The 25,513-nt window shown below is 40.3% G+C and overlaps 1 protein-coding gene across 1 annotated transcript in view; it reads right to left on the bottom strand.

Moving 5' to 3' along the window:
• Positions 1 to 1,620: 1,620 nt before the first annotated feature.
• Positions 1,621 to 25,513, bottom strand: part of carmil3 (capping protein regulator and myosin 1 linker 3) — a 116,131-nt gene continuing 92,238 nt past the window's right edge. The window contains exons 28-40 of the mRNA XM_084732438.1: positions 25,392 to 25,485; positions 22,622 to 22,747; positions 20,253 to 20,319; positions 19,436 to 19,623; positions 17,588 to 17,667; positions 12,871 to 12,990; positions 11,603 to 11,771; positions 9,546 to 9,912; positions 7,257 to 7,363; positions 6,960 to 7,173; positions 6,114 to 6,185; positions 5,666 to 5,785; positions 1,621 to 2,421 (exon numbers count right to left, since the gene is read on the bottom strand). Of these exons, the coding sequence (XP_084588564.1) occupies positions 2,381 to 2,421; positions 5,666 to 5,785; positions 6,114 to 6,185; positions 6,960 to 7,173; positions 7,257 to 7,363; positions 9,546 to 9,912; positions 11,603 to 11,771; positions 12,871 to 12,990; positions 17,588 to 17,667; positions 19,436 to 19,623; positions 20,253 to 20,319; positions 22,622 to 22,747; positions 25,392 to 25,485 (1,765 nt within the window). The 3' untranslated portion in view covers positions 1,621 to 2,380. The remainder of the gene's footprint in view (positions 2,422 to 5,665; positions 5,786 to 6,113; positions 6,186 to 6,959; positions 7,174 to 7,256; positions 7,364 to 9,545; positions 9,913 to 11,602; positions 11,772 to 12,870; positions 12,991 to 17,587; positions 17,668 to 19,435; positions 19,624 to 20,252; positions 20,320 to 22,621; positions 22,748 to 25,391; positions 25,486 to 25,513) is intronic.

The raw sequence follows: 25,513 nt of genomic DNA, 5'->3' as shown, positions 1-25,513 counted from the left end.
GACATGTAGATCCCGGCACACGTTAAGCTCCAGAGATGCTGGATAATGCATTTCCAGTTTGGGCCCTTCCCTGTGCGGCATCTTTCAAACTCTGCACCTCCAGTTTTTGAAGCAGATCATCTGTTAAAGGAGAAGTTTGACATTTTAGGAACTATTCTGACTTGCTTTATTTCCAATAACTGAAAAGAAAATATTAATACAACCTATCCAGCAGCTGGTTAGTTTGACTGTCTGGATGTATGATTCAAATATAAGCCTGTCATTGGACGACTTGTTTCAGTTGGCATCCTTTATCTGTAGTTTTAAAGTCACCAGGAAACAACAACAACCTCAGTGATAACAACCTACGTGCTGAAAATTGCAAATTAGCACCTGGGACGCTAATGATACAAATATAAACAAGCCAAAAACTGTCTTTTTTTTTGATAATATAATTTTTTAAATGTTATTTTACAGCAGTACCTTCTATGCATTTTGGTCTTCGCTCTGTCCAGGTCAAATTTGATTGCTTTAGCTTGTATGGAACTCTCTAAATCATTCTTCCTTTATACTGGAATGATGAGGTGTGGAGCCAGACTTTCTCCAGTGCTGAGCGCTGTGGAGATGTGGCCTGGGTATGCAAGACTAGCAGCCAGTTAGCTTACCATACCTGTAGATTAAAACCCCAAAACAAGGGACAATGGTTAGCATGGCTCTGTCCAAAGGTAGCACCTCTAAATTTCGCTTGAGTCGTGTTTATTTAATCCATCAAAAAAAAAAAAAAAAAAAAAAAAATGTGTGTAAATGCATCTAATTGTTGTTGTCCAAGGGTGGGGGTAATGTGTGATTTCTGTCTTGGCTAAAGGCAGTGACTTCCTGAACCAGCAGAGATTGCAAGCTAGTTGTGATCAGTCAGTCTTTGGGCCACAGGCAGGCTAAGATACCAGCTGCTGAATGTAGCCTCATATTTACTGGACTGTGACAATCTCAATCTCATCTTCTAACTAGCAGCAAGAAAGCGAATAATTGTATTTTCCAAAATGTCTGTTATTGATAAGCTAAGCTAAGATCTGCTGGCAGCAGCTTCATATATTTACTGCACAGATCGTGGGTTTACATAAGACGTAAACAGACATATTTCTGAAATGTCAACAATGTATTCTGTTAAATAAGAAGCTGTGGTCAGGAGGAAGTTAGCTTAGCTCAGCATAAAGGAGCAACAGATAGCTAGCCTCTGTCCTGATTTGTCTACCAGCACCTCCGTCCCTCACTAAAATAAAAACACTTTAAAAAAAATGAGAACTGGAACTATTTTCTTGGCCGTGCCAGTGACTTCCTAAGCTAAGCTATACAATAACCACCCCATGGCTTCAAACTCGAACACAACATGTCCAACTATTCCTTTAAAAATGTGTAGTTCTGAAGCCAAAGCCAAGTCAACCGTGATGATGTGATTATCTCGGGACTTGACAAAGCTCAAAGCTCCCAGGGCCACAGAAGACATTATGCGAGTAGTAAACCCCCATGACACATAACCTGACCTTTATGTGTTCCCCTTTAGGTCATACTCATTATAACATTTAATCAATTTAATTGTGTATGCAAAAAAACGCATCATAAACATGACTTTAAATAATCCAATCCCTTGTGTAAAGTCAATTTTATTTATTCTGATTCATAGAAGCATTTTTAGAAAATATACTCATTTTCAGGCCTGCAAAATCAGATTAAACCTGTTCATGATCCACTGACTGACTTAAATACTCTTGAAGAGATGGGAGTGCTAAGTGCATGAAAACACATTTCTCAATCATCAACATCAGCATACACCAAAAGCATACTTACAAACACAGTTATCAAATGATATATTATCACAAATAAAAACATGATTGTTAACTGGTCGAGTACCACAATGGTTAGTGCAGTTTTATATTCAGTATTTACACCTCCATTAGAATAAATACAGTACAAACTCACTTTTAGTTGTCACAGATTGTCAGTAAAAGACAGGGAGGGGAGGGGATGAGAATTCAGAGTATTTTCATTATTAAATGAGTTTGCACAAATGCATAAAACAACAGTTCATGATGGGCACACTGGAGAGACATTGAACTACTGTGTGTGCTTGTGTGGACGGTACTTTATGTACTGCAGGTCAGAGCTTCCCTTATGCCTGAGAAAAACCATAGCAAGTGCAACCAGTTAAAAACAGAAAGCGTACAGTACATGCATTTTCAGCGACGAATGTTTAAATGGATTAAAAAGGAAGAAAGAAAAAAACACAGCTGCTGTTGGATCTTTGTCAGTTGAGTCCACAAAGTTTTTAAAAGCTCGTCTCTCTCCAGTCCTCCATGTTCAAGTCTTTCGCTCCCAGCAAACTTCTTCTGGTCCACTGGTAACGTCATAACGCATCTCTGTTACCGAGCTGGGGGCTGTCATAACCTAAAGAAGCAAATATAATATGAAAATGTGACTTTAAAGCTGCAGAATGATACAAGAAATGATCAGGGATGTACCAAGTGATTATGTGTAATGTGACAGGTGTGAAACCTACATCGAATTATCACCCAAACCAGCAATTCCCCCACGGAGCAGTTTAGTGTGTATTAGCTCATTGTTTTGGTTTTACAGACTTTCATTAACACCGTCTCCAGCAGCAGATGCCTTTTTCAGCACAAAAGTACTAAAAACCCACTGTAAACTACCTGCTCAGCACCATAACAGACAGATGTAATTAGGGGCTAGTGAACAGAGTGGAGCTGCTAAAGAGCCAGAAATAGAGGCAAAGTCCCTCTGGTTCCTCAGGATACATAGGATGATGGAGCAGGAAGTCAGATACAGAAAAAGCAAAGAATATGGTCAGTTTTCAAAATAAAAAACCCCAGCAGACTTACAATCATAAAAACAGACAAAAAACCCCCAAAACAATTTACCCACTTGCCTACTTATTCATGGTATTGGCACAAAAATCAAGGAAAGAGGACCAGATCAAGAAAATCTGCACAAGTCAACATAATCTGGTGGGCAAAACACTCAGCTGCTGAAACAGTGGTGGTGGGGACAAGTAGCCATGTGGAGGACAGACCAAGACTGTGGCGCAGACATCCCTAGCCCAGTGGAATCAACAAGTTAATCATTTTTCCTTCATCCTTGAGGAAGGAGATGAAATGTGCCAAGATGACAGCTGTGTTGGTGTTGGTATATTGAGCGTAGTTCACTGCGTGATTACAAAGAAAACTAAGTGGCACTTTACTATTTTTACCCACATTTCTTTTAAAAAAAGAACTTTTTGTTGTGATATAAACTGGAAAACATCACGTATAATTCATGGCTCAATTCAAATGGGCTCAAAAAATTATCCCATAGAGGACAGACGAAGGGGAGGGACATTTCCTCTTTATTCCCCTCAGAAATTGGTGGAGACCCAAAAAGAGCTAAAACTAGAGTGAAGAGGTAAATTCATCGATTGAACACAGACTCGACTCCAGATGAAGGCTGGACAAGTTTCCCATATCAACTTTATAAAGGTTACTTCTGTTGATGCCAAGTGTAGCGCCAAACCCAGAGAGCATAAACTATGCAGTTGCTCTCAGCTTTGCACAGCCTGTGTTCTTTTTGGGATTTCTGGCATGCAGCTCGGCTCCTGCCAGTCTTCTTTTCAACCAAAGCAGACAGCTGTTTTCACCAAAAGCAACCGCCTCTAAATAAATAAACCAACTGTTTTCTTCCTGCTTCAGCACCAAAAGCACAAAAAAAAGCTACTGACTAGCCAGTACACATAGTGGAGTATTTACTAAATGGTTAAAAAAAAAAAAAACATTCATTAGGTGGAATAAAACACAACTCTAAATGAATGTTAATGTTGTTGTGTGTGTGCTGGAGGCAGTGTGCAACACATCTCCATATTCGTTTTAAAAGGTGTGCTAATATTGTGCGTCAGATGTGTTTCCAGCTTGCTCCGCTGCCCCCAAGTGGCCATAAAAAATCAATTGATGCAGCTTTAAGTTTGTCAAACTTGGCAGTCGGGGCAAATTGATTTTCCTCAAAGAGAATGAATCCCACAGATCTCAGACTTTGACTGTGCACAGGAAACACATGTGACAATGTGCCTATTGTCCAGATTGATGCATCGGCCTCTCTAAAATGTAACCAGACAGGGCCCAGAGGAGCACTTACGGTTGACACTATCTATATAACTGGCTTTCATGCCATCACTTGTGACATGTGGACCCTTTTATCATTCTCACAGTGACGGTAATTGAGTCCCCTGCAGCAGGTTTTTCATATACAGTTCCGTATTACAGAGGTAATTGGCAGTGGTTTTGCCATGTCATTAGTGGCCCTTGAGTTCCGCTGCCTCAGGGTTTTCATCTTCAGTGCCAAACGGCTCAATGTAGAAACTGATGATGAATCAGCTATACATGGCTGCCAATTATCTCAATAATGGAACATAGTAGTTTCAAAAAAGAATCAGCTCCAATTAATGTGGGAATGATAAAAGGTCCTTATTTGAAAAGTGGAGAAGTTCTCGTCTAATAGCACACTTATCCAGGCAGTGTCAGATCCGGCTGGCAGCTGCAGTGAGACGTTTCTGGAAAACAGCCAGATTGCATCTTTAAATTTTGTTTTATGATCTCTTTCTTTGGGCAGCCATTTAGAAAATACTGGAACAAGCATGCACTCAATATGTAAAGTATGACTCATCCATGTGCAGTGCTGCGAGAAGTCGACACTAATGAGTTTTTGTAAAAGTTTTTGCTCAACTGTCATTGGCTTTGAATTAACTTCAAAGGACTGTTTGAGCTATTTTGAAGCGGGGTTGTTTGAGGTACTTGTTGATAGTCAGTGCTTTAGCTACAGAAGATGCCGGTCAACACACTGCCAGTTAGGAGAAGCAGAGATGAGCACCAGCATGGAAGCTAAACAATGTCCTGCTGTGAACAGGATGAGCAACAAAACATTTTAGCCACTTAAAAAACATTTAAATACTGTCACTTTGAGTGTACGCTAAATTTAGAGTACTTTCACCTCTTTACTTTGCCATCAGACAGCCTTTTCCAATGGAAATATATGCCAAATATCATGCTCTCTCACTCAACCAGACTCTATTGTCAAAATCAGTAATTTTACCTTTCAGAACACAGGAGTTGCTGGTCTGTAAAACCTCAATTTGTTAGTCAGTTTGTGTAACTGTGTGTCCTCTGTGCTTAAAAGAGTTCATTTGGATTCACTGAATTCACACAGTAACACAAAAAAATAGACTGAGGTAGCAGTAGACCAGCAACTCCAGCAACGTGCTCCGCAAGGTAAAAATCACTGTTTTTGCAATGGAGTCTGGTTGGTTTGGAGAGAGCGATATCTGACTCATAAAACAGCAACAGACTCAAGGCAAAGCATTGAAAAAATATTCTAAATGTAGCATACACTTAATTGACATTTTTTAAGATGGGGCTTTTTTTTTAATTAGCTTAGCTTAGCTTCTGTGGGCACGCCGACCAGCATCCTATGTAGGTAATACTATTGATAAGTACCTCATACAAGCCCAGTTCAAACAACCCGAACTATGCCTTTAACTGAATTTCTTACAGCTTTAGTAAAATGTAAATAATTTCGTATGCATGCCAACTGTTCCTGCTCCACGGTCGTCATACCACACATATTTGCAGGAGGTGAAACAGATACATACACCTGGTCCCAGCAGGGTAGTCCAGAGATCTGTTTCTGTACTGGGGGAAACAGGGCTTTTTCACAGGGAATCTGCGATCTGAAGACCTCTCCAGATCGTAGGGGCTGTCCCGTTCCATGCCTGAGGGGAGATGGCACGACACAGACACATAGGAATGGGGTGTGGGAACTGAAAAGAGGGGGAGTTGTGGGATAAAATAAAGCAGTAACGCAGAACACAGCCAGCGAGCTCTACAGGCCCGGGAGCACATCAAGTAAGAGACCGCATGCTGCTTTCATTTGATAAAAAATAACAAAGGCATTGCACTATTGTTATGAATTATGAACCAAAACAGCAAGATGTGACTCAGGCAGCCATGTGTGTAACTGAAGAGCATGCATATTGTGCATATCATGTATGTGTGCACAACAGCAGGGGCGCTGGAACCACAGTGTCAGACATACAGTACCTATGTCAAAAGAGTTGGACTTCCTGGTGTGACGTGATGTTGCTGGAAAGCCATTACGACCCTCTTCCTCGTCTGGTTGGTGGAACAATCATAATCATCATCATCATCATCATCATCATCATCATTATCATCCGCACCATCTTATTCTGTCCATATGGTCTTAGTAAAATCAACAGCTTACGGTTTTCTGTCTCCTAAATGTCTGGAAGTTTATTCTAACTAGCAGACATTGGATATTAGCATTAGCAGCTACAATGACTACACAGAAAAAGAACAAAGTGGCGAGCGTTTGTTGGTGGCTTTCTATGTTTTTCTGACTTCTGAGATGGTCAGAAAGTCCCTAATGTGAGCATTTTCTTGCACAAGGTGCAGCACACTTCAAATTTATTATTTTCAGCAAGCTTCAATCAAGAACTAAATTAGTTCTTTTCAAGCCAGATTTCACAGAACTTGCATTTATTAATGTTAGATTAAAGTAACGTTAATTAACAGAAATAATTTGAATTTATTACTTCTTGAAAAAGCTATTTTTTGATGAGAGGAGATGCCACAGTAGTCCGCACGCCACATCATGACACACTAGCTGGGTGTGCTCTGATGAATTCTGACCTGGCTGCACAGTTTGCATTAGTGGGTTTTGTTTTATAGTTGTTAGAGCGCGATCGAGACCATTTTTTCACCAAAACACATTTAAAACTGAGACTGAGGTTAATGCAAGTTCATAAAAGTAATGCTAACATCATAATACAATCAATTTTAAGGACCTTTAAAGTTCCATTTAAGACATTTTAAGGTCTAAAATTCAGAAGATCTGATCCGCAAAGTAACAGGAGACAGTTACAGAACCTTGACTGGCAGGATCTGATGCTTCTGTCCCAGGCTGGACAGACGCTGGCGGGCTTTTCCTCTCAGCTGTCCCCTCCTCTTGAATGACTGGCTGAGCAGAAGACAAGCTGCTCTGCTCACTGGTTAGTTCTTCACCTGGACTGATGGACGAGGTTTTGGGAGAGGACGCAGCCTTTTCCGGAGAAATCTTGTCTCTCGAGAGGTCGAGACTGGGCTGATGGAGGAGCGCAGGATGTTACATATCAGACTCCACTGCATGACAGTCGGTTAAAAATGTTTCTTCTGTTTTACACATACCTTATTGGGTATAAGAGGACGTTGTCCCTCTGGCCCTCGTGCTCTTGGCTTCTCTTCGTGCTTTCTTTCACTCTGGTCTTCCTCTCCCATCAGCCGTCCTGCCTCCTCTGGTGAGACAGGAACACAGTCAACAAATTCCCCACAATGATCTTTCTAAGCTTTGGTTGAATATTACAAGAAAAAATAAACATTAGTACGAATGCTGACAAGCAGAAGGAGCATTCTGTAATTGGAAATGTAAGCTGTAACTAGGCTGGGACTGAAATCACTGCCAGTAGAAAGTAAACAACAAGCAAAACACCTACAATTATGGACTGAATTGCCGGTACATTTTTGTGTTAAGTGCTTGCTAAAATTCCCAGAGAGAAAAAAAATTGGCACCCATTATAATGCTGGCCATGTGTTTAAATGCTAACTCATGTGTAGTTAACTTGGAAAAAATAGCAGCAGCTATTATTAATAACTTTTTTCTGTCCACATAGTGCAGCAGGTTTTTCAATTAGAGCATAAAGGTGAACTTTTCTGTAGTTTTTCTCCATTTTTAATGTCAATCTGTTGACTTTTACATTGATTTTATGGCGCGACCTGTTCTGGCCTCTGGCTGTTGTACTGACCTTTTAATTCCCCCTGAGCAAGAGTGCAGTCTATAGTTCCTTTTCTCGCTGAGGTGGTTTGGCTCATTACAAAGTCTAGACCTGAAACTAACAATAGCCCTTAACAATGACCCTCACTCTGCAAAGGCCCTTAGAGTTCAGAGCAGCATACTTTTGTGACAAGCCAATCAAATCTCTGTCCGCTGCTGGATCTCTCCCTCTGACGGACTTGTTTTGAACAAAAGTTCTTTTAATGATGTTGATCTCATTTTTCAACTCCAGAGCTTTTCTCCAGAGCTAACTATCTATACATTTCATTCCACACGCAGATCTGATAAACCATAATTCATGTAACGTTATCAGATGTAATTACTATTAATTGAGGGCCCAAACATGATCAGAAATGTACCATATGCTGCATTTTAACGTGAGCAAGTGCGTTTTGAAAAAAAGCGTATAATTACACAGAGCCAGCCGGCTTTCTTTATCATCTAATTACAGTAATTATACCATGGTACTGCAATTTATCTGACTGATTCTGAATTGCACACAGAACCTTTACAGTGTTTTGCCAACTTCTTTGCTTAATTTTCTAGATGGAGTTGAAATCTGCAACACTGTAGCAGAGCATCACAATATTATGTTCGCGTTTTGCTCCGGTGCTCTTAATTTAAATTATTGTTTAACTCTAAATGAAACACAGAAACTTTAAAAGCAAAATACACCACTTTTAATGATGGTGTTTGGTTCAGTGTTGATGGTAAATGTGGTCAGTTGAAGCAATAAACTCGTCAGCTCGTTGGCCAGGAATGCTCACGGAGCCGTGCCAGCAGTGCCTGCATATACCAGAATGCATTGCATGCATTAGGTGACAATATAGTCCTCCAGCATGCCTCCTGGCCAACCAGAAGCTGAAACTAGAAATCCAGGAAGAACAACAGATTTTCTCAGTCACCATAGTGTGTGCTGATTTATTGTTTCAACTGACTACATTTACCATCAATACAAACTGAACTTTTACATGAAAAGTGGTGAATATTCTTCCTGTTATGGTCACATAAGATTAGCAATGAGGGAAAAAAAGCAAAATTTCTGCAGAGATCATTATTTGAAATGATGTAAAGCATGAATGACCTTTGAAAACTATTTTTCTATGCATTAAATACGAAGTAAATTACAGTAACTATAGAACTGAAGTATGCCTTTACGCTGTGTTAATTCTACAGTAATGCAAGACAAAATAACGCTTTTGATTACATGCAAGTTTAATTGTCTACTGTAAAAGACAGTAGTGTTGCAAAGTAAATAGCGGAGAACTAAACCACAATTAACAGCACAGCAACAGGTATTCAATACAACACTTTGACATTGATCAAAAGACACTGGTGCTTTTTGTGAGGCAGTGATGCTGAAGTGCAGCATTTAACAATTATGTTGCAATGCTAATAATCAGCTGTTAAAATAAGTAGACATATCTGCATTTTAATCAGTGATCTGTATGCTTCAGAAGCATTTAAACTAGTATGAGGTGTCTATTCTGAGGACTCAGATCAGGTGTGTTGCACTGTGTAAGATCAGCATTTTGTGTTTAAAGGTTAGGATTTAGAGAGTCAGTTTGGCTGTTTGTATGAGGAGTCTTATACACTGAAACTCTGTTGTACAAATTAAGTCAAAGATTGTAATACAACTGCAGTACCTAGACTCTCCTGCAGGTGTCTCTGCCTCATGACAGCCAGGCTGGGCTTGGCGCTCTGCGGAGGCGGCTCCGGCCTCAGCCCACAGGGGGTCACGCTTCCACCGCCGCTCTGTCTGTCCTCCTCCATCTCAGTCCGCGAGTCTGTCAGGGGTACGATCCTCTCCTGCCTGCCCGTCTCCATCTGTCTGTCCGTCTGTTGTTTGGAGGACACCACGTGGCCGTTACTCCGGGTATCAGCAGGGGCATCTGAGATGGTGGTCGATCTGTCAGCGTCGTCTGTCACTTTGATGTCACAGGTGCTGCTCCCGTCTGAGTCCTCGATTTCTGCCCCGATGCAGCTGTACACCATGCTGACCAGGTCTGTGGGCTGCACAAAGATAAAACATAGATGTGGTCCGAAAAACCTTAAAAAAATGTTTGCATACCTTTGCATGGTGTAATGTTTTGACCAGGATTCCCTGCTGTTGATGATGCACCAAATCATTTAACTGTCTAGTCTGGTGGTAACAGTGGGGAGAGTGAAGGCTGCGATTAAAATTTTCAATTCAACAAATTCAATTATAGCTAAATTAAATTATCCCTCGTTTTGCTGGGGATGTCCTCAAATCCCCTCATGGATCAGTGAGGATCCCTGGACTCTACTTTGAGAACCAAAGGGATTTGGATGACTCCAACTGTGTGTGTGTGTGTGTGTGTGTGTGTGTGTGTGAGGGTTTTGGCAGAGATTTAAAATAGGCCATACAGTCCTCCACACCTCTGACAAGCTACACAAGTACAGTACAGTACAGTACACAAGTACAGTACAACACAGAAAAAGGCTGGGAATAGCAGGTGGTGTGCACAGGATGCAGTGTATCATGCCATGATAACTATAGGAATTGGGAGCAGGACGTTCACATTTTGTATCACTATTTATGAGCTGCAGACAGAAGATACAATATTGAAATAGTCACAAATTTACATAAAATTCAAATCAGGGCTGCCGAGAGGTTCAGCTGGGCCAGTCCTGCTAATAAATAAATAAATAGATAACAATAAAAATAACACATTAAAAAATAATGTAAATATAAATTAGAAAATGTTGTTTATGCAGTTTGATTTTTGTGAGGTGAAAATGCTCTGTAAGGGATGCCTTGGCAGAGGTTGTTGTGATGTAGTCATTATTGTAGTGGCCTGTGTTCAATCCCAGCTCATGTTGTCCTGTCTCTCTCTCCTGTCTTTCCTGTCTACCTTTGCATATCTTTGAATATATTGTATCCCTAATTATGAATTATTTTCTATAATCTGAGCATGTCAGTAAAGGAAGTTGGGATCTTAGTTCCATTTTGCATCTTAACTATACAAGTCATTAAAACAGACGTGTGCTTTTGGTCCTTGGTCCACCATTAAGTTTCAATTGTGATCCTCCACAGAAAAAAAGTTTGGGCTTTAAACAATTTGTGGTGCTAGATTGGTGCCCTACTTTCAAAGGGAATGATTCGATGTGTGCCACAGTGTTTTGACTATTTGGAAGTTCTATTCACACTTAAAGGTATAGTTTTTTGAAGTGGGGTTGTATGAGGTAGATGGCAAACCCCCAGTTTGGATAAGCAGCTGGAGTACTGGTGTACTGTGCACATGTGGCTGCAAACTAAACATTTTAGGTGATGCACAGCAAAGTTTATTGTACAACGTGCAAAGACAGTTAAGGCATTCTATTGTAAGCAATGTACTGCTGTAGACAGGGCCAGCAGCAAAACGAATTTCAGCCACCTACAAAAAAAGCTCACCTTAAATAAAGCAAACAAAATCGATATCGGTTGCAGTGTGCTCTATCTGTAGAATAGTTTCACTGCTTTTACCTTGCCTTACCTTCCAGACACTGGGAAACTGACGTTACATAAGCAAAGTATTGTTCCTCCCAAAGCCACCAGACTTGTTTGGCCAAAACCAGTAAATTTACCTCACAGAGTTGCTGGTCTACCACCACCTCTATCTATTAGTTTTATGTGACTTCAGTAAGTCTGAACTAACCTTTTCCAACACCGGAGGTTCTGATAATTTCACACTTTGTGTACCTGTCTCTGGATGAGGCAGGGGGGGCTGGCAGCTCTCATCCCATGCACGGGTACACCCTGCGTGGGCCGAGGTGAAGGCATGGTCCCGTTCGCCCCGGGAACGGCGCTCTCTGGCCTCCCAGCGTCCTTGGGGTGCTGAATCATCGAGTAGACGTTCTCTAAGGCGCCGCTGGAGTGGGCAGACAGAAAAACACAAGAAATTTTGATGAGTGAGTCATATTTACGGGCATTTATGGGGTCGAGACTTGACCTGTGAGGCGCTGGATGTGAGCAAACACTGGGTGATCTAACTTGTCCTTAAACTGACCTCCCTGCTACAACCAGAATATACTGCACATTAAAAGTCTGTATTTATTGTCAATAAACACAGATACAATGTACTGTGCAGCACAAGCATGCACGTCCTGTGTCATCAGTCTCAAAATGTTGTTAATGAACACATTTTTGGCCAAAATGCTGTTGCACTTCCCACACACACACTGTAGTGTTGCAGAAAGACAAAAGAGATGGATGCAGAGGGCAGCCAAGTGAACGCTCTGACAACCAATCTCTTTGATTGCTTAGCAACAATCTGCAGGTAACACACTACAAACCATGGTAAACTGTTTGTTAAAAAGCCATTTCTATCTATAGCTGGCTTTAAGATGACTCATCTGTTCTTTTATGCCTCTCTGTCTGACAGCTGTAGGCAGCTGTAAAACTTGGCCTCCGTGAAAGAGTGTAACTCCTGCACCGCGGCAAGGTTGTTAAACCAGCAGAGGCGATTGCGTCACCCGTTTTTAGCCTTGCCACAGTTCCTTTAAGCTGAACTTGTAAGCACCTCAGTCAGCTGAAACACACACTCTAGCTCTGAGCGAGTGCCTTTTCTCCTGCATTTTGTGAAACTTGACTTAATGGTGAAGTTTACAAAGACTGTCTACTGAGTGCTACACCATTCCCTCAGCTATTAATCTGTATAATTCATTTTTTTAAAATAAGTTTGACACATTGCACTTCCTCCTCTTTGCAATACTGCTGTCTACTTTTTTAACTATGGCGCAGTTATGTAAGAGCAGTTTAAATGTATGCAATGTCATAAATTCAAAGCAAAGGAAAAACAGTTGGTGACAGCAAAATATTTTCTTCCGTTCAAATATTTATGAAAGCTATGAAGTGACGTTAATGCCCTGCGCTGGATTAATTTAACAGCCATCTCATTCTCTGGGTCTGTGCACTTAAATGTTATTTTCAACCTCTCCTTCCACTCAGGCCGCGTGCCGCGTACGTACTCCGAGTCCTGATTGGAGATGGTGGAGTTGCGGTTCTTGCGGAAGCCGGAGAAAATGGACAGTACGCTGCGTCTTTTCTTTCTCCTCAGTGACTGGGCCTGATGGAGGGATGACAACTGACTGCAGAGGGGAGAGAGAGAAGGAGAAATGAGAGGGGATTAATGAGACAGAGAACAAATTAAAAAAACAGATGGATATAAACAGAGATGTATACAGCGGGGTCAGAGTAAGACGTCACTTTGGTTAGTTAGGAATATTAACGCAATTCTAACCATCAAACATTATTGACCAGTATACATTCTATGAGTCGTCACTGGCTAGTGGATCCCAGTGTTAACAGCTGCCTACATGATGTTTGTTACTTATGCTAATGAACCATTTGACAATAACAGACTTTATTCTGGCTGGGCCTGTGCAGATGGGTTCATTATTTGGCAGAACACATAGTTTATGCTCCCTCAATCAGTCTTTTTCATGCACTACTGGTGAGCATTAAGCACACACTGTCGTGCAGCTTAATAATTGTTCGGGGCCGCTCTTTTTGTGTGGTTTGGGAAGTCGTACTGCTCTTTCAGTTGAATATTTCTGATGAAAGTTCAAGTTTTAAAGGGACAGTTCACCCAAAATAAAAAAAAAACATATTTTACCTCTTACCTGTGGTGAAATTTCTCCATCCAGATAGTCCCTCTAAAAGTTTTAGCAGTATTTGGCTGTAGAGATGCCTGCCCTCTCTCCATTATAATGGGACTAAGTGGCACTCAGCTGGTGATGCTCAAAGTGCCAAAATATATTTGAAAAATCCAAAGCCAGTGACTCTTTCCAGGAATAATGACCCACTTACTCAAGATAATGCACAGGCCTTGTTGTGAGCAGCTTCATGTAGGAACTACTTTCTGTCTAGAAGAAAGAAAGTAGTTTCGGTAGATTGTGCTCCAGTTTAGCTCCATTATAAATGAAAGAAGGCAGACATCTCTGTGGTCAATATCTCCAAAACTTGGCAACTCACACCAAAACAGAATGGATGAATAGCGCTATAGGTCAGAGAAAAAATATGTATTTTTGATCTGGGGATGAACTGTCCCTTTAGGTTAACTTTACAACTTTAATAGAATCTAAATTATATAAATATGAGGTTCAGTTAGCTTTACACAGAAACAGCCAATAGAAATGTCCCTCAGAGGGCAACTTTTTACTTTTACACTGAGTAAATTTGATACTTGTGTGTACTTTTGTCACAACTGCTCTGGTGAAAGTCATCAATTAACACAGTACAGTAGTTTTTTCAGATGTAGTTTGTAGTTCGGTAGCCTTAGCATTTGCTTTTTACCAGTATAACATATTTAGGCTGTAAAATATGTAGTTTGAACTTTTCATAAAAATATATTTTGTAATATGAAAATATATACTTTAGCACAGATCTTAACTTGATGACGTCCTTAAACTAAATTTACTGAATGCTGTTTTACAGCAGTAGTAGTTGATTTTTGGCGACATTTAGAAGTTTGGACGACTTGTTGGCTAACAGTTAATTATTTATAAATCTAGCATACGCATTAGCACAACAGCAGCATTGGCATTCATTTGTTGAGAAGTGTTTTTGTCTACTTGATGAATGACTGTCCACTATTCACTGTCTTTCTAGCTCTGTTTTTGGTTTCCAGAAACTTCTGAGGGAAGGATGTGACGTTTTAGCTGCTAAATGCTCCACAGCTACTAGCTAGCTAATTTTGCGTGCCGTTTGGTGCAGGATACAGAGTGTTTTTACAGCTCATTTAGTGAAACTAGACACCTGCTGTGGGCCTGAAAACCAAACCCTGCTAACACAAAGTCGTTGCAGTAACGTAGTTGCAATGTAACCGCAACATGTGACCTTATTTATAACCTACCAAGTGTCATCGCTAACATGTTAGTTTAAACATAGATGCTATGTTCTCTCAGCATTTCCACCACTTTCTGAAGATGTGACATATTCACAAGGTTGCGACAACATCATTATATAAAGTACGGAAAACGTCATGCGGTGAATGTTGAACAGAATTCGTAACGTTTCATTATAGCAGTAACATCGTAACAATGCCGCAAATGATACGTCACATTTGCGACTGTGTGTGAAGAGAAACAAAGAGCTTAAAGATGCAAATTATCTCTGGGTCCATCACTTCAAGCAAAGATCCATTTTTTAAACAGAAATAAAGTGACCCAAAAGAATTCAATTATCACTGGACCAGACAGCACTTTATTGAAATTGTATTGATTATGTGTGCAGTATGCTTTCAACAGACAACAAATGCTAAAGACTGGGTTAAATTAGTAGTAAAAATGAAAGCATACAGCTGTGTTTTTCAATATGTAATTACTTGACAACAAATGTGTGTCTGTAGACAGTCAGTGTTCTCTCATACGGAGGAAGCACAGGAACAATTTTGCGTGATGACTGTACAGTCTCAAAGATAATTAGACAGCGAACAGGAGGCTGGACTGTGACTGTAAACAAGATTATTTTATATAATGGAATATGTTCTAGTTATTCAACAAATAGGGCTACAAATGAGGCATCTATGAACTGCAAATGGAAGCTCACTGCTAAACCTGTGCCCAAGTGTTATTCATCACTGATACCATTACATGACATATGAAAGGATTAAGGAGAAGGACATGTAGTGGTCCTGTTTTTAATGCATGTATTATACAGGAGGAATACTTGTCTTACGTAGGTTCTTATTAATATATATTGATTTTTGGGGCAGCAGCGTGAGCAGTCGTACCTTCTAGAGACCGAACATCTCACCCACTAAAACTAATTTGATTAACATACATTCATATCTTCATGCACAATTAATTTGATGTATCTAGATCTGTGATAAGAAGCAGCAGTGTTTATATCATTTACTTCAGCCCTGTCTGGATGAAATGTAGAAAATGATTCTATTCAATTCCATACAGCGTGATGGGACACTGATAACACTTCCATTTTAATTATACTGATATAGTATTAAAGCACATTACTTTCACCAGAGGGGGGGGGGGGGACCCTCAGAAGCGTCTCTCGTCAGTATAAGTTCTATTACTCATAATCATGACCCAGCATCTCGTGATTAGAACTTCGCATCTTGTAATTATGAGGACACATTTTCATAATTAGGAAATCTTTATGTGTTAATTATGAGAAGACTATTCCATATTTATGATAAATAAGACCAATCATCATTTCAGAAGACAGACTGAGATGATAGTTGCTATTATTTCCTTATTGGTTTGAAGCTTTTGGGAGACACTCATTCAGTCAGTGACTAATCTGCATGGCATTATTCATGCTGTATGTCAACACTGCCCGTGAATCTTAAGTTACTGGAATTGTTTAGGAAGGAGAACACATTATGATTAACTTAAGTCTGCTTCAACTGATTTTTTGCCTGCTTCGGGGCAGTGGTCGTGGGCGTATTATCACTTTTTTTTAAACTTGATATCTTGCTAGCTAAGGGCTTATTTACACATCCAGCAGATAGTGAACATCAGCATTTGTTTGGAGTCATGCTTTGGGCCACCTGGTGACTTTAAGTCTAATATTCACTCGCTTTTCAGCTCCGTTTTTGGTTTCCACTGACTGGAAAAAATGTTTGGCTCTTAAATTTCTAAATGCCCCAGTATGTCCAACCTTTGTGTTTCTGGAGTTAAAGGTGCCCAGTGGAGTTTTCTTATAAACAGAGAAAGTTTACCTCCACTTTGTCCCAGTGTGTCCACCAAAGATTTGAAGAAAAATGGTTGAAAGATATTTTTTAAAAATAGGGAACAAATCAAGCACATCATAAGCATAAATCTTATGTTACAGCAAACTTATCAAGGAGTCAGAAGTCTGCACATTTAAAAAACATCCAGGAGGTGGTGTCAACTGTGTAAATTATTAAGAGTTCAGAATGAATCACATATTCTTCTGTCCATATTACGATGGGTTCAGAATACAGATATTAAATGAAATGTCTCCCTAAAATCCAGAAATGTTCTGGTGCACTAACAATGACAGAATGAAGTGGTTGTTAAATTTTAGCCAGTGTAGTGACCAGCATTGGACCGAGTTCCTGTTAACGCTGCCGGCCAACTCAGTCGCTCATTCATGGCATCAAACCCTGTTTTTAGATCAACTAATTAAAACCAAACTGATCAGAAAAATTAACACTTCAACAACACAGCACTACCTAAAATGACAACCCTGAACATTCACATTTAGGGAGCTCTCATGTTGTCCATTTCTCTTTATACAGACTATGTCTTACCTTTACAGCGACCCCCTTCAAATGATGAGTGGTCTATTGATCCTTTGTTAAATATTGATAATAGCTGCTTTAAGGTGGCTCGACCAGCTCCAGGTCCCACTAACCAGCATTGTTTTGAATGGTAACCCTAATTCCGATAATCACATTTTTTGTCTTAATTACAATATAATTTTCTCATCATTAAGAGATAATTATCTCATACTAATGAGAAGTGTCTCACATAATTACAAGATTAAGGTCTTACATGTCTGCTTGGACACGCTCCTGTTAGATGCTAAAGGATAAAATATCAGGTTTTACTGATCCACCAGATTAGGAGTACAGTTCTCCTAATGTTTGTGCTTTCACTCTTGTTTGTGTGTCATCCTCAGGGGTTACTGTATTAATGACATATCTACTGCATTTTTTAATGACTGCATTAAAAAAAACCTAATTCTGTGAGCTACCTGTCAGGCAGAACTCTCTTGCTGTAGAAATCAGGCAGTCCGTCCTCCAGCATATTGACGCCTCCGTTCTCTGAGCAGTGCTACACACACACACAACAGGAAACAGATAGAATAACAGGATAAAAATGATCAATCCACCATGTCGACAAAAAGCTGAAAGGCTGACAAAAGGTATTATCATTTCAAATGGCGGGCTGGCTGGCAAAACCAGATCCACTGCCAACAGAAGTCTGTTTGTAAAACAACTCCTCATCACGCTGCCCTAACTGAGTTTGTGCCGATTTAGAAAAAGCTTTTACAAAGTCTCAAAACAAACAAGCTGCTAAGTTAGAGGCTGCCCCGCGGCCCCTGGGAGATTGTTGTGCATGATTAACATTTGAGTCACAGAGACACATGCGACAGCTTCCTACTTTAAAAGGAACTTATTTTTGGAAAGTGCCACTGGCATGGAAAACAAGATGAATAACAAAAGTTCACACAAAGCAGTTGGAAGATTAAAAAAAAAGCCTAAAACCTATACATGTTGGGTTTACTTTCTCACCTCTCCACCTCCTTGAGCTCTTTTGTGGAAACACAGACTGAACTGTATGTATGAGATGAAAAATGGGGCAGTTAAACGCACACAATGGTGTCACTGGCACAATAAAAACTCCATAACCTTCTAGATGCCTTCAAAAAACATCCCAGATACTATTTTTAAAGGGCTGGCTGTGTTAAAAAAAATCAGGCGAGCATACAAATCTCATACGTTTGTTCACGGTGGAGGAACTGACCCTTCGCTAAACCCCGCCCCAAACAGTACCTGTCTAATTATAGGTTAGCAAACGTAACTACTGCTGTCAAGCTTTCCATTTCTCTACATGTTGAAATGATGACAGAGAGCAATACTCGAAAACACGAAACACAAGAGCACATGTGTGGTGAATGGATTAAACTCTGTCTTCAGCTGCTCTAACATGCGAACGTTAGCATGACTGGCTAACTAATGCTAACTTACTAGCTGCAGTAACTTTACCTCCAGCCAAACTTGTTAGTTAGCATCTGCATTTGTCCTGTGGGGGTTTGAGGAGGAGGAAGATGTGGGCTGGTGCAGAATCAAAGTGGGTTGAGGACGATGCATCTTCTGCCTCGCTGTCTCAGGTCTAAACCAGGTTAGCTTAGCTTTTATTCTGGCTGTCTTTCACAATCATGGTCCGGCAGGGTGACCCATCTCAAGGGGCGCTGCTCAAGTCCCTGTGCTTCATTTTCCCACGTTAGTGAGGGTATTTCTGTTATCTGTCATGTAGATATACGTGCCGTATTTCACCATCCAACCAGTGTTTGCTGAGATGTAAGCTAGCTTTAGCCTTGTTTAGCATGAACGTTATATCATCTCTGCAGCTACTGTGTAACATTTTCACAGGGTTCTTGTTATAAAATGTGTCAGATGGAAATATTAAAATGTCAGCTGGAGACTTCTCAGATGACTCAAGGAGTTAGCAGTAGCTCACGTCACCCAGCTACACTTATGAAATCTGCTTTGAGTCATTATGTTAGCTGACAAAATCCACGGTTGTCAGCTAGAAATGAGAATCTGCTTTTGTTTACTTCTCTAAGGAATCACAGACCTCGTGTTTCAACAATTACTCCCAATTTTGACGTTAAATCTACCACTGTTATCACCGTAATGTGCGTAAATGCAGTGCGAGAACGGAAAGCAACAGTAACTAAGGAGGGCAGTGCTTAGCGAAGAGTCAATTGCCCTGCAGAGTTTTCCATCACAAAGAGCTCAAGGAAAAGGTGATTCCTGTCTACTGAAGCTAATAATGAGGTCAGAGGTCACCGCTGTGCCATTTGCAATCAACTTACAGATTCTGGGGGAAGGTGCCCGGCTCTGTGTCTCCGCGGCGGGCGAGGCCTGACGTGGGTCACGTGGCGCAGGGGCGAGCCGTTGGTGGGGAGGGTGGACAGACACTCCCATGATGCCGAGTGGGTGAGAGGGGCCGAGTGCGGTGGAGCGGATGGGGTGGGAGAAGGACTGGGCTCATCACCAAGACCTACAACAAGACGAAGGAAACGACTGTGACAACAGGAAATGTCACGTCACATTTGCTCCTGCTTTAAGGTTTGACTTCAATCAAATAGAATGAAGTTGCAATCAAATAATTACTTAGAAAAGAGTTCTTACATTCCATTTTTCTAAACCCATATATGAGATTTATGGCTCTCATTTTTTAAATAATTGAGTTTAAAAAAAGAACAAAAGCCATGCTAGCTGCCCGGTGAGGCAGAAACCAGATATTCTTAGGCCATTACCACTAATGGGGCAAAAAATGTCGAGTTTGGCCTGAGGGCGATATCAGAGAAAAGGCCACTTCACTTCCCAGAAAGGGTTAATCCTTTCATACGATGATATGACATGCTAAATTAAATACAATGGCTAATAACACAGTTGCTGTTAGCATGAGCATGGACTGAGAACAGCTTAAATAATCAAAGACATCATGACTCATTTCATCATGGTAAGTTGCACACCACTTATGTGGCTGAAGAAATGCAACACTTCTACAGTACTCCTCATTTTATTACAAATAGAAAGTCAATTGACCCTGACCCTGCTATTACTACATCACGCCACATGAACACTTCAAGGCAATTAGCTGCGATTCGAGGCACAAAAACTCACTCAGTCTGGTGGAGACAGGACGGATTCTTCTGGTTCTGGAGCTCCGCTTCTTAATAGCCATTGTGTCCTTTTGTCAAAGAAGATAAAAGTAATGATGAGCGGTGATTTGTAACCCCCAGTACATTTTGAAGCAGGAGAATAAATGCCATTAACAACCAACAATGATAAAATGCAGTGGTTTTTATTTCACCGGCAGTCAGTTTGGTTGCTGAACATCATAAAACATGAAAAAGCTGGAGGGGATGATAAGCTGATGAGGAAATTATTAGAACATGTTTGTCCTCTTCAGTAAAGGAAAGAACAACTACGACACGCAGGGTTAAAGTGGGGGAAATCAGCGTCAGTGGGAATCTACAGGGATTATGGGAAATGTGGTGACTGGTTCTGAGACACTGAAACTAAAAATACAAGTGTTTTGGAGCAGAGGATGACAATGTTTTGACCATGGGTATACCATGTGTTAGCACACAACAATAATACATTAAAGGGTAATTCTGGTATTCTTAGACCTGGCACCTATTTTTTTTTACACATTTTTGGGTTCTTAAGTTTTAGAATTGGTCCAGCAGCAGATTGCCTTAACTAGCAGCCATGAAACAGGCTGCATGGCAGCAAAGTAATCTTTGAAAAAGTAAAAGTATGTGCACAAGAAATGGCTACGGAGACTAATGAGCAGCAGTGTTAGCGTTTAGCTTGAACGCCACAAAACACAAGAAACACAATGTGCTGTTGTGTGATTGACTCTACAAACATTAAAAAAGAAATCAGAGCGACCTTTTTACAGATTGCTAAAAGCTAAAGATAAGAGGAGATAATGGATCGCTGCAATTCACAGAAACACCTGAAATCCAGGCACTGAAATGTGGATTTAAAATTAAGACCAAGCGTCAGGGGTTTTGTGTGCTTTCTTTACTTTATATATTTCTCCAGTGTCAAAGTCAGGTACATATAAATGTCAGGAACCTGGTCACATGACAATGTCCATGGATCATTGTGTCTTCGCTAAGCTGAAAAGTCCAAGTGCCTTTGATTTACGCAGATAATTGTTTGTTTTACTCCTGGTTTTGCAGTTCCTCCTACTAAAGGCAGCTATATTTGCCATTGAGTCCAAATGAGGGGGCGTGTTTATTCTAGTGTTTGACAACATTATAGGGTTTTAGCACATTACTTCAGACCTGAACTAACGCTTTCGTTACACTAAATTAAAAACCTTACCAAGGGAGCAGTAGACCAGCATCTCTGATGTTCTGTGAGGTAAAATCACTGTTTTTGTTGGTGTCTTTGAACAGAGAGAGATAGCAGCTGTTTCTGGTTAAGCAAAAAAGATCTTAAAAAAAGATCTGTCTCCGGAGGATCCTTTCCATAATGTTGTAAGACATTTAGAATAACAACCTGAGCCTGTCAGCGGCAAAAATAAACACCTCTAGTGGACGTACTTTGACAGAGGCCAGGTTTAAAAATACCAGAATTGCCCTTTGAAGGTGGGGCGTGCTCTTCTAATCCAATACACCCTTTAGCAAATTTTAGCAAATATCTCCTTATGGTCCTCTAGTCTCTATTCTGTGCATGTGGTGAAAAAAAATCTGATGCTTCTGCACAGTCCTGGCTTTGTAAATAGGAAACCGAAAATGTCTCGCCACGCAACAACAAGATTCCAGCCCGTCAGCGACAGGTTGCGTTGGTGCCTGTGCACAGGACAAGGGGAACGGGAGGGGGAGCGAATGGGACGGTAAATCCTCTGAAGGAGGATTTGTTTGGCTGTTGAGTTCAAACATCTGCAGAGTTGCATTCCCCACCTTTAATGTAGGCCTGCAGCAAATGATCATTTTCAATGTATTGATTCTATAAATAAATAAAATGGTCAAAAATGTCCACGTCAAGTTTTGACTTCTCAGAGATCAGAAGAAGGGGACATTAAGGAAAGTATATATATGAAAATTAGAAATGATAAAAATTAGACTTAAGTCTCACTTTCTGATTAAAAACTGAACCAGAACCAGTAAGAGGTCTCTGAAACCTGTAGAAACCCTGCAGAGGTGTGGCCTACCAACTACAAAGTAATGTCAAATATTAGTAGATATTTTTGTATATGGACCTTTGTATAAATTGTGATTTTAGCTGATGTGCAACTCAAACAATTGTGACAACCTCGGAGCAGACAAAATCTCGGGGACCTCCCTTCCTTACATTTCAGGAGCTGAAAGTGGTAAATTATTTTTACTTGAGAAATGACTTAAACTAGCAGCTGATTGTCAAAATTGTTGTTATTCATTTGGATAAAATCAACTGATTGATGTAACTGTATCAATTTTATATTTGTGATCAGTGATATTGTTCTCTTTCCAACACACACACAGACAGACACTTACTATTCCCAGGTTGACGCCAAAGTCCTCATCAGGAAATTCCAGAGACTCGATCACTCTGGACTGTCTGATAGTGCGTCTGCCGGTCCCCACGTCATCCCAGCGCTTCGCCTGGGACACCTGCCGCAGCTGATGCAACGCACACACACACACACATCAAACACATGCATGAGCACACGCATATTGGCACACAGTGGTGACACCTGGAACAGTCTCCTCCAACACAGTCTCAGAGGAGAGCGTCTGCCCTTGTACCCAAGAAGCTGACAAACAAAGCAGAGGGTTCTGCTGCTGTGTTTAAAGCCCATGAAGAATATGAATAAAATACAATATCTTGATTATCAAAGTGGAGTGAGTCATGATAGAGGACAAACTGGCACTGCGGTAAAACAGAAAGGAAAATGAGATGTAACAGAAGGGGCAGTGAACGGAATGCAAAACAGAGCAGGACAGGCACTGTTATTGCCAGAAGTCTATTTCTGCCTCCTTCTCCACCGGCTTCATTTTAAACAATTTAATTTTATGGAGAGGGGAACCTGCGGGGTCCAATCATAGCCTTAAGTGACCTAAATCAAGTTGTTATGTTGTTTTGTAAGTGCAATATTCTCCTACAAAAGCCTATAACCCTTCATCTTGATACGGTAATGGCGCACGACGGCTAAAACACGGTGCCCACTTCAATCACTTAAAGATGCTACAAATTAAAGATGCACAACCTTATTGGCAGCATGGGAGACTTCTATCACAAATTTTTCAACACATAGCAAATTTTAATGGCTCCTCCACGCTGCAGAAAGTCTTTCATAAGAGACCCATAGTGTAATAATGAGCCTCTGCACTTGAATCAAATTGCACCACTACTGCTTCTCACCACATTATAACATTTACTTTAAGATTCGATTTAGTAAGCCGAGTGTTGACTTTTTGACATTTTGAGTGTAATCCGGAGGCATTTCTGGGCTGGCTCTCGGGCACGCTGGCTAAAAATCTCTGCTCTGCATCGACGTGTCTGGAAGCTGAAGTTGACTTATTTGGCAACATTTTAGCAGTAATGTGTGTATGTGATCTGTAATAAACAAACTTTTTACTACACTGATGAGTTCCATACTTAGTCAAACTGGATGACTGCATGCTTTAAAAATTCATTTCCAAGGGTTCAGATAAATCCATGACTCATCTCACTATAGAAAAATATTGACTCACAAACTGAAATCATACTGCACACAAAGACACCGCACAAAATCGGTGAATATGCTGCTGCACAAGGTCACTCATGGATTATTATTATTTATATAGAAACAATAAAAGTACTTTTTTGTTGGCTGCAAGGAACTATATTAGAGTCAGAGACACTGATGGTCCTTTTTAAAGCATGGAAACAATCCAACCAATCAGAAGTGGTCTGAGGCAGAGGGTGTGCCGGTCTCCTGTCAATTACTCCTAACCAGCTTCTGGCTCGGAGCCCGGATCAGTGTAAGTGTTTAAATTTCCACACATCTGATGACTTTCCTCGAAAAAATTACTTTGAGTTTGCTGATCTAAACTTTTTGGGAAATACTATTCTTAGTGACAAAAGTTTTGTCATCACTGTGAGGTTGCCAAGTAACCAGCGCAGTCTCCAGGAAGTCATTGTTCTCCACAAAGAAATAGTCCAGCGCATAACCCCCCTAAAAACATACTTTGTCATGTTTAAACTTAGGTTTTAGAGAAGATTTCTCTTAAGCGTTTGGACAGAGCCAGACTAGCTGTTTTCGTCTGTTTCTAGTCTGTTTGCTAAGCTGCCATTTCCTGGATTTAGCTACATATCAAGTGGACAGACATTAAAGCAGTCATTCCCAAAGAGTCGGGACCCACAGGTGGGTCACAGGAGATTTTATTTGGATCCCCAAATAAATAAAGGATTATGGAAGAAATCCAAGATTTATATCTGCAGAAAACCTTTTCTAAAGCATCTTTTAATATGAATGGTTTCCCTGATGTGAGGAAAAAAACAAGAGCCGGTTAATTCCATCTAAATGCACGTATTTTGTCTAATTTGGGCTAAAATATTCTGTTTTCCTGATAAGAGGAATTAAAAGCAGTGAGTTGGCCTGTTAACTCAACCTAAATTAATTTATTTCTCATTTGGAAAGTTTTAACACATGTAAACAGCAACAATTAAGTGTTAAGATAATATAAAAAGAGGCAGAAATGACAGTGAAAATGGTTAGAAATGTTCATGCGGGCACAAATGAACTAATTAGACTAATTGTGATTTGGGTCATGAATGGTTTGTCATTATTAAAAAGCAGATCCTCAGGGAATAAGTTTGGGAAACACTGCATTAAAGTGTTTCATGAATTTAAAGCTGAAATCTGTGATGTTGGCTCATAATACCAGTATCTCAGGATCACAAGTTAATTATTTCGTTATCTCAAGATAAAAAAGCTCATGATAACTTGTTCATTTATCTTGTTCTTAAGGGAACAAAAGGCCAATTTTCTTGAGATTACGAGATCATTTACTAACTAATTACTAATGACTTTTGTTTCCTCAAGATCATAGGATAATTATGGAGAACTCAAAAATGAGCGCTGGGTTTATTTGATCACACCTGATTTCATTAAGATCTCAGTCATAACAATAATTCTGACTTTCTACTTAAAAATCAAAGTGAAAAAACTTTGCAAACCCCACACTAGATGCTCCATCTTTGCTGTGAAGTCATAGATTTCAGCTTTAAACACTTTCTTCTACATTTCTACAAAGAAGTCATGCAGTAAAGCGATATTACCAGTACCAGGGTTTTATGAGTGGTATAGAGCTCCTGTAGAATCTGATCCACTATGGAGTTGGTCAGGTAGGAGACCACCGACAACTTCACCTCCCTGAAAAGAGGAGAGCAGAGGATAACAA

This window comes from Lutjanus erythropterus, chromosome 12 (genome assembly GCF_056507025.1).
Source record: "Lutjanus erythropterus isolate fLutEry1 chromosome 12, fLutEry1.hap2, whole genome shotgun sequence".
NCBI lineage: Eukaryota > Metazoa > Chordata > Actinopteri > Lutjaniformes > Lutjanidae > Lutjanus > Lutjanus erythropterus.
Note: the sequence above shows the minus strand (reverse complement) of the source record. Positions and strands in the feature narration are given on the sequence as shown.